Source organism: Mixophyes fleayi, chromosome 1, assembly GCF_038048845.1.
Source record: "Mixophyes fleayi isolate aMixFle1 chromosome 1, aMixFle1.hap1, whole genome shotgun sequence".
NCBI classification, from domain to species: Eukaryota; Metazoa; Chordata; class Amphibia; order Anura; family Limnodynastidae; genus Mixophyes; species Mixophyes fleayi.
The window spans coordinates 355,855,609-355,868,542 of NC_134402.1; the positions used below are offsets into that span (position 1 = coordinate 355,855,609).

The window sequence follows — 12,934 nt, forward strand, 5'->3', positions numbered from 1 at the left end:
AACTGTTTCCTTTCAGGGTCGTGACTTGACTGCCAAGATGTCCAGATTCTTTATTTGAGAGCTACAGTATCTCATTTAAAGAAAATCTGATATTATAATCTATCCAGCCCTACATGACCCAGCAAGACTGAGAATTTTCAATGATAAAGGACAAAAGAGGATTTTTATACTTATGTTAAATCCTTTTCTCTGATTCCATCTGGGGGACATTGCTACCATAGGGTTGTATGAGGGCACATGGAGTTGGCACTTAAATAGTTAAACTTTTAATGTAACGGTTGACAGAAGCTCCTCCCCTCTGCAACCCCTGTAGCTCCTCAGTGTAATTGAAAAGCCCCAAAGAAGGGAAACAGGATAGTTTGCACCCAACAAAAGCAAGAGAAGAGCAAAGGGCGGGAACGCAGGGTTTCCCAGATGGAATCAGAGAAAAGGATTTAACATAAGTACAAAAATCCTCTTTTCCCTTTCATCCAATCTGGGGTACACTGCTACCATGGGGACATTCTAAAGTAGCCGTTTGAGGGAGGGAAAGCTCTGTCAATTCGGGCTGCAAGACTTCGCAGCCAAAACTTGCGTCGGGAGACACAAAAACATGAAAATGGTAAAACAAGGTAAAGTGTGGACAGAGAACCTGGTTGGCGCCAGGCATGGCTACTCTGCCAATGCACAGTTCCTCCAAAGAACTGATGGAATGCACGGCGACACGTTTAAGTACAGGTAGATGAGAACTAAAATAAGCCTGCCCGACGGGGAACATTATCCACCTAGCAGCAGTTTGTTTTGTAGCCAGCCAGCCACTCTTGTGAGCATCATACAAGAAAAGGGAATCCGACATCCACATAGTGGACGTCCTGTCCACAACCATTCTTAGAGCATGGACCACATCCAATGAAGTTATGGATCACTTATCTGAAGAGGCAGTCACCTCCAGAAGACTGGGAACACAATCTCTTTATTAAGATGAAAACCAGACCACTTTTGGTTGAAAGTAAGGCATCTTGCAAAGTACAGCCCTGTCAGTATGGAATACCAGATAAGCTGAAGGACGAGAGAGCCCAAACTCTCATCACAGAAGCGATGGCTAGGAGAAAAATCACCTTCCAAACTAGGAACTTAAATTCAGTCAACACCAACTCTTCAAAAGGGGAATGATTTAAGGTCTTTAAGTACCAAATTTAAGTTCCAAGGTGCCACATAAGGAGGCTGGATGTGTAGAACCCGTTTGAGGAAAGTCCGCACCCCCGATATAACAGCTAGCCTTTCCTCAAAATATATCGAAAGGGCTGATACTTGCAGCTTCAGGGAATGAAAGCCCGCCTCTTCAAACATCCTGCGAAAAAGCTAAGAACCTGGAGAGTCGAAAGGTTGACGTATGACAAGTCCTGCATTCGCACCAACTGACGTAGGTCCGCCACACTATGATAATTTAGGGCAGAGACCGGTTTATTTGCTTTCAACATGGCATCAACAACCTTGGGGGTCAGGGTGCTGAAATGGCCCCTGAAGTAGTAGATTATCTCAATGTACAAGTTGCCACCCTTTACCGACTGTCATGTGCAGTACGTCCGCATAACAGGCTCGACATGGCCAATCAGGATCACTGGAATTCCGCAGTGTCTGATGTCATGTTCATGACATCCACCCTGCAAGGCAAGGAGTCTCTGGTCCTGGAGCAGAACCTGGGCACCTAGCGGTTTTTGGCGAGACGCCATGAGGGCCACATCTGAAGGTTCCCACTTCTGGACCAACCATCAAAACACCTCCGTGAGTAGACACCACTCCCCTAGCAACACTGTGACTGCTTAAGTAGTTGGCTTCCCAATTTTCTAAACCCAGGATACATATATATTGCAGAATTTGCTGGGACATACATTTCCACCCAGAACAATATCTGAAGAGTCTTCCCTTCATCCGGCTCCAACACTGCAGCACGGTGGCTAAGTGGTTAGCACTTCTGCCTTACAGCACTGGGGTCATGCATTCAATTCCCGACTATGGCCTTATCTGTAAGGAGTTTGTATGTTCTCCCCGTGTTTGCGTGGGTTTCCTCCCACACTCCAAAATCATACTTGTAGGTTAATTGGCTGCTAACAAATTGACCCTAGTCTGTGTGTGTGTTAGGGAATTTAGACTGTAAGCCCCAATGGGGCAGGGACTGATGCGAGTTCTCTGTACAGCACTGCGGAATTAGTGGCGCTATATAAATAAATGGTAATAAATAATAATTATTCAGGACCACGGGACAAAAGGACCGGCCCACGGTCAAGTGACCCGCCTCCAGCCAAGGGAAAGGCGCATTCTGGGAGACAACTGAGTGTCTGAGAGGCGAAGGTGAGATCCCGACTAGTTGAACAAGAGGTCCCACTGAACTTTGCAAGAGTGGAACCCTACGGAAACGTTTTGAATGTGGAGACCATCTCACCTATTAGTTTCATACATAGTAGGATGTAGACCTGAAGAAATTGCACCTTGTTGATTGGTAGAAACACCATCTACATTCTGGTGTCCAGTATAAGACCAATGAAACTCATCCTCTGACAGGGGACCAATTGGAATTTTTGTAAATTTTGGTTCCAGCACTTGTTTGAACAGCGAAAGATGGAGCTGGACGGTCTGATCCGAGTTAGCCTTTTCTAACAAATCATCCAAGTATGGGATGATGCAGACTCCCAGGGTACACAGTCGTGCTGCCCTGACCACCATGATATTTGTAAAGACTTTGTAAAGACTTATAGTCTCTACAAGGCACTTAAGGAGCCTTGGAAAGGCCTAACGGAACTGAAAGTGGGAGTCCCCCACTGCAATCTGTGATGGGACGAAATGAGCCATCTGGTTTGTGAACCAGGAAGAGGTTTAAATAGAAACGTCTGCCCCTTTGTCCATCCGGGACTGGGCAGATAACTCCCACATTAAGAAGAGAAGTCATCAACTATCTCATAGTCAATCTCTTTACTTTGTCTCGCAGAGTGGTGGAAAAGCAATAGTGAGGTGGCTGATTATGGAGGTCTATCATGTAGCCACATCGCGTGATATATGGAATCCACAGATCCCGAGTGAAAGCCGCCTATTGGTTCAGGAACAAAAGGCATCCACCCACAACAGTCGCGAGGTGAAGAGGAATCCCGGCAGGTTGCAGGTTTTTCAGGGTTTTTAGGCCCTGGACACCTGTTGGAATAGGACAGCCTGTCCTTCTGTGACTGGTCCCTGGACATGATAGACTTACCTCTAAGACTGCCCACGGTTTTAAAAGTCACCCTGAGAGTGTAGACGAAATGAAATCAAAACAAGGTCCTCATGAGAGGCTAGGAAACCTACACGGTACAATCAGTTTTCGGTCTGGCTGTTTCCATGCTGACTCATTGAGATTCGTCAGCCCTTCAGAAGGAGGAAGGCAGACTACACACCTCTTCTGCCTCTTTCCCACTGGGCCTCTGAACTAGAGACCACTAAGAGGATGAGCAGACCTATGCCTTTTACAGGAAGTCCAAGTACTTAATTATTCTGTACCAATGAAAAAGACCAAGAAATTATCGCCTGGATTTGACCCTGGGAATCAAGAGGAGTTAATAGGACAAAGGAACCTTACCCTGCAACCTTTAAAGATGTCGTAAGGGCAACAGTCTTAGAAGGCTGCACTGATACATTTTGAACCAGAGTGATAATCGCATCCACTGCGGGTATCTCTGCAGATGGGCGAGCAACTGAAATAGCGCTGCCACCTACTGTCCCAATGCAGTCGCCTATGCTGGATCCCCCATCTGAGAGATGCCTTCGTGTGCACCCGTCCTAGCCATCTGCATCACAGTCCACATAAATTGACCCAGGAACCTACTGTTCACTGGGTACTTTGGTTTTACATTTTGCAGAGGTAAAATATTCCACCTTGTCTGTTTTACCTTTGTCAGACATGTTTCACAATATTTATTATGCAACAGAAATAGGTAACGTGCAACTCTATATCAATAGTCGCAGTTACACTACATGTAAATTTATTTTTAATTTATATATATATAGTTGTGTTTATATAAACACACATAACCTAACTCTACAGGGATAAACCCAGAGTTGTACTCCCCAACATAATTTGTGTTAATATACATAACAGAAAAATCCTTACAATAGAAATAATCAGAAACAGTAAGAATGTGAAAGAATTAATAAAAGTATGTAAATATTCTACAGATATCTATATCTATCTATTTTAAGGCTCTTCTGTATGAATTTTTTTTTTACAATTCAGCCAAGGGATAAAACGTGATCAACTGTGGAAAGCCCAGTTGCCGTGTATGTGGTACAGCACTGCGAGTGCATTTTAACTTAAAATCACATTTCAAATGAAACAGTTTAAATAGAAAATGTATTTATCTCTATTAGTGAATTTGAACACATCAGCATTTTGCTTCTAAGCAGTCACCAGTACTGGGCATAGTTTTATCTTGGATTGATTGGTATCTGTATATCTGCATTCCGTCTTGGAACACCAGCACCTTGTATCCCTTCAATGAATCCCAAGCAGAATACTTTGTGCATGGTAAAAAGTGAAGATTTAGTCACATACTCAGCAGGATGTATGCTCTTTTTGAATAGAAGAGGAAGTGTTTTCACTGGTGGTAATTAGATATTTCATGATTATCCACCTTCATCACAGGATCATTACTCACTATGGGGAATTATGACATCACAGACTGTGTTTTATAAACATCACACTTAATAGCAGGAGAGATAGACAACAAAACTCTTTGTGAGAGCTTTAACTTGAATTGGCATGAAAGTGTCATAAAAAGCTGTAAGACAACTCAAAAATGCAAGCTATTATATACATAACATTTGTTGCATCTGCTGTTTCCATACCAGTAGTATGCCTACCGTAATAGTTGCCATCTCCAAACACTTAACTATGTGTGAGTTATGATTAAGTCTAGTGTTTGCAGCACTTCTGACACTCACTAATTTTAAGTGTTCTTACCCCATTTATATTTGAAGTACTGTTGTTTTTCGAAGTACTAAATGGAACATGCAAATTTACCAAAGAACAAGGCACAAAAAAAAAAAAAAAAAAAAAGACAAGTATGCAGCAATTTACCAAACTATCACCTAAATGAAATTGTGCTTGAGCAGAAAGTGTATAAATAAGAAGAAAATAAATATATATATCGGAGGAGATAGTCCTCTTTATAAAGTATTTTTTTTGTTGCACTGCAGCCTAATCAAATATTTTCTTCCAAGTTGGTTGTGCAGCTTTAAAGGTAATATAATTTATAATATAGTATTCATTTGCTTTATGAACATGATATGTGCACAGATTCATATTTAAGGTTTAATTTTTAAGCTCACCTGAGACAAGTTTAATTCCCATTTTCATCACTAAAATGTTTGCAGCCTATCACATGTAAGGTAATGCCTATAAGCTGTATATAAGTCAGTACACACGTACCTGCATGCACGTACTGGTATACCATTCTGTTCTATGTAAGATCTGTGCAGTGAATTGTTTCCTCTACTAGATGAATACGTATGATCTTTCTTTAAGATCACAAGGTGTAAACCATTTTAAACTAATTGCTGTAGTTCCAGCAACAAGTCATCCAACACATTTAGGACTGTTTACTTAGGTTCTAATTTATTATATTTTTTTTTGCAGAAACACCCCCCCCCCCCCAAAAAAACAACCCAAAACAAAAACAAAACAGCAGTCAGTCACCAATACACTTAGGTTTACTACAATTCTGCAACTGATAAAACACTATGGTGTTGACTCAAATTAGTTGTCAGCTCTAAAACAGGATGTTCCAAATTTCCTCTAATGAGATGTATGATAAAGGTAAATAAAATTTAAAGTAATATGTATTTTTCTTCCACTGGGTATTTGTAGCACCCTTTACCTACTGAAATATGCCAAAGAAACATTTTAAAAACTACTGTAGATGATGTAAGTATTTCTATTTTGTAAATGTATTGCAGATTGTTAGTGGACACTTGTGTTCAATGTATATGCAGATTTTGAGAAGTTCAAAATCATGTGTACAAACAAGAGTTCTGGAACATGGGTTTGCTGTAGGCAATTGCATGGAATTTGTCATTGTTATGTTATTTTGTAATTCACTTCAATGTCATTGATTTAAATTATTTATACACATGTCTATAAATCTGTGGTGAAAAGGTGTCATTTCTTAAGTTGCACTCCTGGATGGGCTAAAAACATAAACACATACAGCAAATACATTTAAATATAATTTATTTTATACAATGGAATAATACAGGATACTATCTTAATTGCCATGCATTTAGTAAATACAATGAAAAAATTGGGCAAATTATTTGACACAAACATTTGTTAAAAAAGGGTATATACAGACCATATTGCCTGTGCAAAATGCAGGTTTTAAAGTCTATTTTGTTGACTTGGTTTGCAGACATCAAACACAGAAGGACTTCTTTATACATATTATCCACAGTTTAGAGAACAGAATTACAGCTTCATTTTAAGCGCTATTTACTGTATTTATTGCAGCAGCACTCCAACCCCAACATAACTATATTAGACGTATTAGTCAACAGATGGAAACAGTCCCCAGGAAAACAAAATATTACAGGTTAATTCCATAGTCAGTGATTCCTTGGCGGTTCTTTAATAAAGATACAATCCCTACCAACATGTGTTATTTTATGTTTGGTCATTAAGTTTGTTCACTTAGAAAGCCCTAAAAGACAAAAATAAAAACAAAATATGTTTATGTTGTTCTAATAAAAACAGTACATGCAGGGCTTGGTTTTACTGTAATATATATTGATTTTATGACATCCCCCTTCAGGTCATTTTTTTTTTAAAATCAGAACACTCCCAGGTCTGGATAATAGCAACACACACACACTTCAAAGGATGCCAGAGTCAAAGTCTAGCGGCGTACCATATATATTGGTTTTATTTAATGATCAAGCTATATCTATCGCTAGCTATCTCTCACTATATATCTATATACATCTCTCTCCCTATATACATCTACCTCCTTATTTGGATTAATAGGATCAAAAGAACATTTACATACAATTGGCATTTAATGTAAATCACATTGTGCTATCACTCTCTTCTACAAAAAGAATAGTTTTTTTTTGTATAACTTCTATACTTGTTAATTATACAGGCACCAGACTTGAAACTTAGGAGCTGCTCTGACATGAACTTTGTCCACTTGCCATTCACGGAATTGGATTATCCAGTTAATATACTGTGATATGTAGTATTGGGAACATACTTCATACTTTATAAACTCCCATACATTGCATTCATAGTATAGGAAAAAAAATGGCAAGAACAAAAAGAATTTCTCAATCTTCATTTATTCAGTCCCTTTTAAAGAATGAACTGAATACCATAGCTATGGATGATAAACATAAGTTTAATGGTAAGTGCATAAACACATACTGTGGCATCTATACTGACCTTCACAATATCCAGAGGTGTTATGTTTCTTGGGAAAGGCTTTCCACGATGTTTCAGATAGTCAGTTACAAGTTCAGCAGCATCATCCAAACTACAAAATACAATAACATTTTATTATAGAAGGAATGTCCTCTTGAGAACAGGTTAAGAAAAAAAAAAGAGGAATTTTTGTATTGAACACTGGTTGTAGGAGTGTGTAAGCTGGAACCCTGGGTGCATTAAAATTTACTGCTGGGCATGGCTTGGTAGCCAAGATGGCCACACGCACTTTTCCCTAGCTCTGTCAGGCATGACCTTTCAATTGTGGCTGCAGAGAATAACAGCACTTGCATTTACACCAAAATTGAGTGCTCACCTCAAGTCACTGAGGATCATCCACTGGAGGGGCCAGCAGGCTGTGGATGAGCCCCCTGGATGTCATCTTCACGGTGCCACTCGTCGGAGCCCCACCTTCTCTGGCTGGCCCTGCGTACTCTTATATCGCTGACCGTTTGAGACTGACTGCAGAGTGAGTTTGCTGGAGAGGAGACATCTCCATCTCCTACCTTCCCGGACTCTGACATCAGCCTGAGGCAACAGTCTCTGCATACCTGGGAGGGGGCCATGTGATCGGAGGGAGAGAGACAGTTCTGCTGGTCACATTAAATCCTGCAATATCCAGCAGGGGCAGCAGCCGCAGTGTCTATGTGCTGCTCTAGTCTGTGACCTTGCGGTTCCAGTGCCAGAAGCTTACAGCTACTTCAAGAATCTGTCCCTTGGATATTCACAGGACATTCAGGGTGAGAACCTTATCCCATTCTATATTTGTGGGCTCAACCATCTTAATAAGGACATATCTAAGACTGCCTCTACCAGGAACATGAATGAGATCAATCATTTACCTATTGTGGGTCACCACTCTCATTGCCTGAGACTACGCTGCTCTCATTGGCATTTTAGATATAGCCGTGTTCCTCAACACTACACGCATTTGAGACTTTATCATCTAACTTCCCACCCCTGGAGCTGCACAATCTATTAAGCCATTAATTTTGTTATATGGAGCCATAATACATTATGTGGCTGTGTAGGAGAATTTGTTGTTTTACTGCCATCTAGTGACAGACTGTATTCAGGTCTTAAATCTTATTAACCTGATGCTCACCCCATATGTAAGTTACTATGTTTGCCTCCACTTGATCTTCAACATTCAATTGCGGTGTGACTGTGTGATGCTCTACTGCCATCTAGTGAAAGAAGCTGTAATTTCGGCCTTGGCTTTACTAACCTGTTTCTGAGATTCAATATCCACTGTACACCTTCAATCATAATGTAACCAATGACAACATACGCCTTTGAATCCAAACTCATGTAACTTGGAGACAGATTTCTATTTCTTTGGCTCTACTTTTCTAAGTGTTCTATAATGGGTAAGGATCAGAAGAACTCTTCAAAGAAAGACTTGGGGGGAGATGATGGGGCGCTGGGGAGGCCCTTCAGCGATCGGATCTGCGCCAATTCCTTAACATCTCGACGACATCTTCTACAAAAGACGACACTCCAACCTCCTCACCTTCCTATATGTCTTCCTCAAGCTCTTCCCCGCTGGCTACTTCTCAACCGTCTAATCTCATTAAGTCCGAAAAATAAGACTTTGGTGCAATTTTGTAGCTCCTTAAAAAAGAAAAAAAATTCCTTTTGGCGCCTAATGTGGCTATGGACACAACCCAAATCCATTTTTGGCCGGTTTTACATGTTACAGCATTCATATGCAGTATTAAATACTCCACATTTGGTTTATTGCAGTATTTCATTTTATACATATTCGGTAATTGTATTGGTTTTATGTGTTAATAAAGAATGTAAAATTATTCATGGTTCACAGCTGGTTTGTGGTCACATATTCATTGTAGCTCCTTAAGTCTCTTCCTACCAAACAAGAGTTGCCGACCAAGCAAGACTTTGAAATGTTAGAATTGCAGGAAACTGTATGCAAAAAAGTGGCATACCTAAAAGCAGATTTTGCTAAACTTGCATCCAGGCTGACTATCTTGGAACAACACCAGGAGAAGAATGTCTCATTCATATGCAATCCTCTCTGTCGCAACACACAAAGTAACTTCAGTTGCTACCGTCTATTGTTGATGACTTGGATAACAGGGGTTGCAGAAATTACTTACGCATAAGAAGCATTCCAGAGGAAATACCTACCCAGAGTCTCATTGATTTTCTCACCAAAATTTTAAACAAGATCCTAGAGCAAGATCCTAACAAACTCATATCCCAACCAACAGACCTAGAGATGTCATCAGTCATTTACAAAATTATACACAGAAAGAGGACATCGTTAAAAAATTGAGACGTCTGGACAATATCGATTTTGACAGCCATAGAATTCAAACATACCAAGATCTTTTGCGGCACGCCCTGCAACAGTGTAGGATACTTAGACCCCTAATGAAAATTCTTTGCAAAAGCAACATTAAACATAGATAGGGATTCCCGTTCAACCTTCAGGTCACACATAACGGGACGCTTCATATGTTGAATCTGACTTCAGACTTAGATTGCTTTTGCTCCACTACTGACCATCTTGAAGGTCAACCTTCTAGAATGGAAGGAATACCCCTGGTCCATGCATCTCATGATGGTGGAGCTTGGTGGTCTGCTAGATCTTCCAAAAAATCAACGAAGAGTCGACAAAGCTCTCCAGGAAATAAAGAACACCGTTTCATAACCATTTTTCTACTCCTGAGCACGTTTCTTTACAAGTTTTTCGTCCCTCTCTCCTACCTTTCCCATTTCTTATTTTTTTAGGTCTATGGAGACGGGTTCAATATTTCCAACAATGCGGTTTACAGTCATGTAGAGACAAATGCTAGGATAGTTGGTTATGCCACTTCTTGCAAAATGTTACTTTCAATTATTATCCTGATAATCCTAGATGTTTTAGTACTTAGATGCACTATGTAAAGTTTGTTTTGTTCATTTGGGTCTCTTTAGCATACAAACACTCTCCATAGCCAGCTCCCCAGGTAATTGATGGGGTTTTCCATTAGAGAACATATCTGGTTCATATGTTTATTCTCCAAGTCTCCATGCTTTATTACTGTTACATTATTCATTACAATCTTTTGTTCCTACTCATACTGTGGTTCTCATATGAATAAAGGTTTGTATTTTCTCCATAAGTTGTCATTGTCACTAATCCCCACTGACCCTTCCTTACCGTTTTTGTTCTCCTGAGGTTGGGTTTGATACATTTCTTCCCAGTCTTTTGGATGCCATTTTGAAAACACTCTTTAATTTGTTGTGCTGTTGTCCCCCCCTCCTCGTTCAGCTACCCTCTTCCTCCCCTTTCCTTTTAGCTTTAGATCCAGGTTCCATCCCAGTCAATTAGTGGTTTGCTTTTTTTCCCTGAGTCAGCCCTTGCTTATTAGTTTCACCATGACCACTAAACTTAAAATCATGTCAATTAACGCCACAACTCTTCATCTTAACCTGTTTGATTAATACATGTATATAGTTTGACTATGTAGGACCCCAAGAGATTAGGCTGTTGTGGCCTTGGATCCGGAGCTATCCCTATCAAAAACTCATCCTTTCCTCCCACTTCCATAGATCTTACCCATACTTGTGTGCGCCAATTTGCTCTTAACTCTCATGATAGATAGTGGATATTTGGGTGTAACGGACCTTGAGTTACTTTTATTACCTGAAGTTCACTGTGTTTGGTAGCAAAACCTCATAACCTGGTAGAGCAAAGGTGAGTAAATCATTCCGAACTTCAAAGTAACATTTAAATGATATTGCCTGGTTAGTATGCAGTACTTCCCACTGAATGTGATTTCTTTTTCAATGCTTTCCATTTACTGTTATGATGTCAATTTGTATGTTACATGAGTGGCCCTCAATAAAAAGTTATTTTACAACAAAAAAAAAAAACACACCAAAGTTTCCTGCTAAATTTCAGCTCCTCCTCCTCTATAACCCATTGACTGCCTTTCCAACCTCAGTACTTTTCTAACAAAGCCCCAAAAGACAGGGCAGGAAAGCAGAACAAGAGGAAGAAGAAAACTACAGAAAGGATAACAGTGAAAAACAAAAGAGCATAGGGAGAACTTCCAGCATCCCCACTGGATTCAGAGAAAAAGATTAAACAGAAGTACAAAAATCACATTTTCTCAGTCACTCTAATGGAGGACAATGGAATATTGGGGATGCGGGTGGTTCATAGAACTAGATGTGGTGTCAGACGTCAGAATCTTCTCCGAGGAGGAGAACACGTGAACTAAACCCTGTACTCAACTAGCCAGTTCCTGAGTTCAGATCGGCTGGTCACGTGGAGAAAAAGTGGAACCCGAAGGTTCCCGGGGGTTGGCTCAGGTGAGGAACTTGCCCTTGTCCCGCCTCTAGGCTTAGCCCTGGATGAACGCGCTTTCCCAGAAACAGAAAATAAGGGAAGATGAGAGAAAACAGTTACACAATTCAGGAGGATGTGTAACTGTACAGACACAAGCAAAATGCAGAGAAAAGCCAACAGACAACCGGTACATCAATGCCTTACCTATAAATCCCTGAGGCTAAAAGGGTAGAAGGAGAAAAATGACAGCTGCACCAGGCTACTTCAAAAATGGCTGCTGTCTCTTCTGGTGGGCTTGCCTAGCTAGGAAGCCCCACCAGGGAGGAGGTGCTGAAGGGATCTCACATCCCTACAGGGCCCAGCACCAAAGGTGGGACTTAGCCAGTTAGTGCCTAGTGAGGGACTGCTAGTAAAAGTAGTCCCGTCAAACCTGAAACCCCTGAACACCATTACACTATCTAAGTAGGCACCCCAACACCACCTGGCTCCCAGTGTCAGGGGGCTGCACTGCGACTATTAACTTGATCCACTTACCTTTTTTTCTGTGCTTTTTATGGTTTGTTGCCAACCCCAGGTGATGACACTGGAGGCACATGGATCCCAAAAACTACCTACTGTGGTAGTGGGGGGGGTTACCCTCACTGGACACAGGGTGTTGGCAGACAGAGGAGTCACTTACTACCCTTAAGCAGCCCTCTCCAGGCTTCCCCAGCCGTGGCTGAGGGATACCCTCCACAGAAAAAGAGGCTGCAGAGAAACTACTGAAATAAAGGAAATATCAGTAAAAACAAACTAAGTTAAGAGGCTGGCATGAAAATTAGCCAAACGCCTGTAGGCACATGAAAAGACTAAGGTTTGAAAGGCAGCCAATAGGGTATAGATAGGGAGGAGATGAAAGTTAGTGGTAAATTTGAATGTGCCCAATGCATCAGCTTCCACACACTATACTGAGTTCCAGTGTCCACTATCAGGATGACTGAGGGAAAAAAAAAAAAAAAAGACATATGCATAAACAAGGACCATACTATTTATAAAGCATGCTGGTGTTAGGTGTAAAAGACAACAAAAAGACAATTAAAAAAGTAAGAAAAAAAAAAGCATGAGTAACTTGTTAGCACAGTATAGTCATTTTAATTAATCAAACAAACATC

General features: G+C 40.7%; 1 protein-coding gene across 2 annotated transcripts in view; it reads right to left on the reverse strand.

The window, feature by feature from the left end:
* Positions 1–6,429: 6,429 nt before the first annotated feature.
* Positions 6,430–12,934, reverse strand: part of KNTC1 (kinetochore associated 1) — a 197,179-nt gene continuing 190,674 nt past the window's right edge. For both annotated transcript variants that reach the window (XM_075177790.1, XM_075177780.1), the window contains exons 63-64: positions 7,442–7,532; positions 6,430–6,701 (exon numbers count right to left, since the gene is read on the reverse strand). In XM_075177790.1, the coding sequence (XP_075033891.1) occupies positions 6,678–6,701; positions 7,442–7,532 (115 nt within the window). In that variant the 3' untranslated portion in view covers positions 6,430–6,677. The remainder of the gene's footprint in view (positions 6,702–7,441; positions 7,533–12,934) is intronic.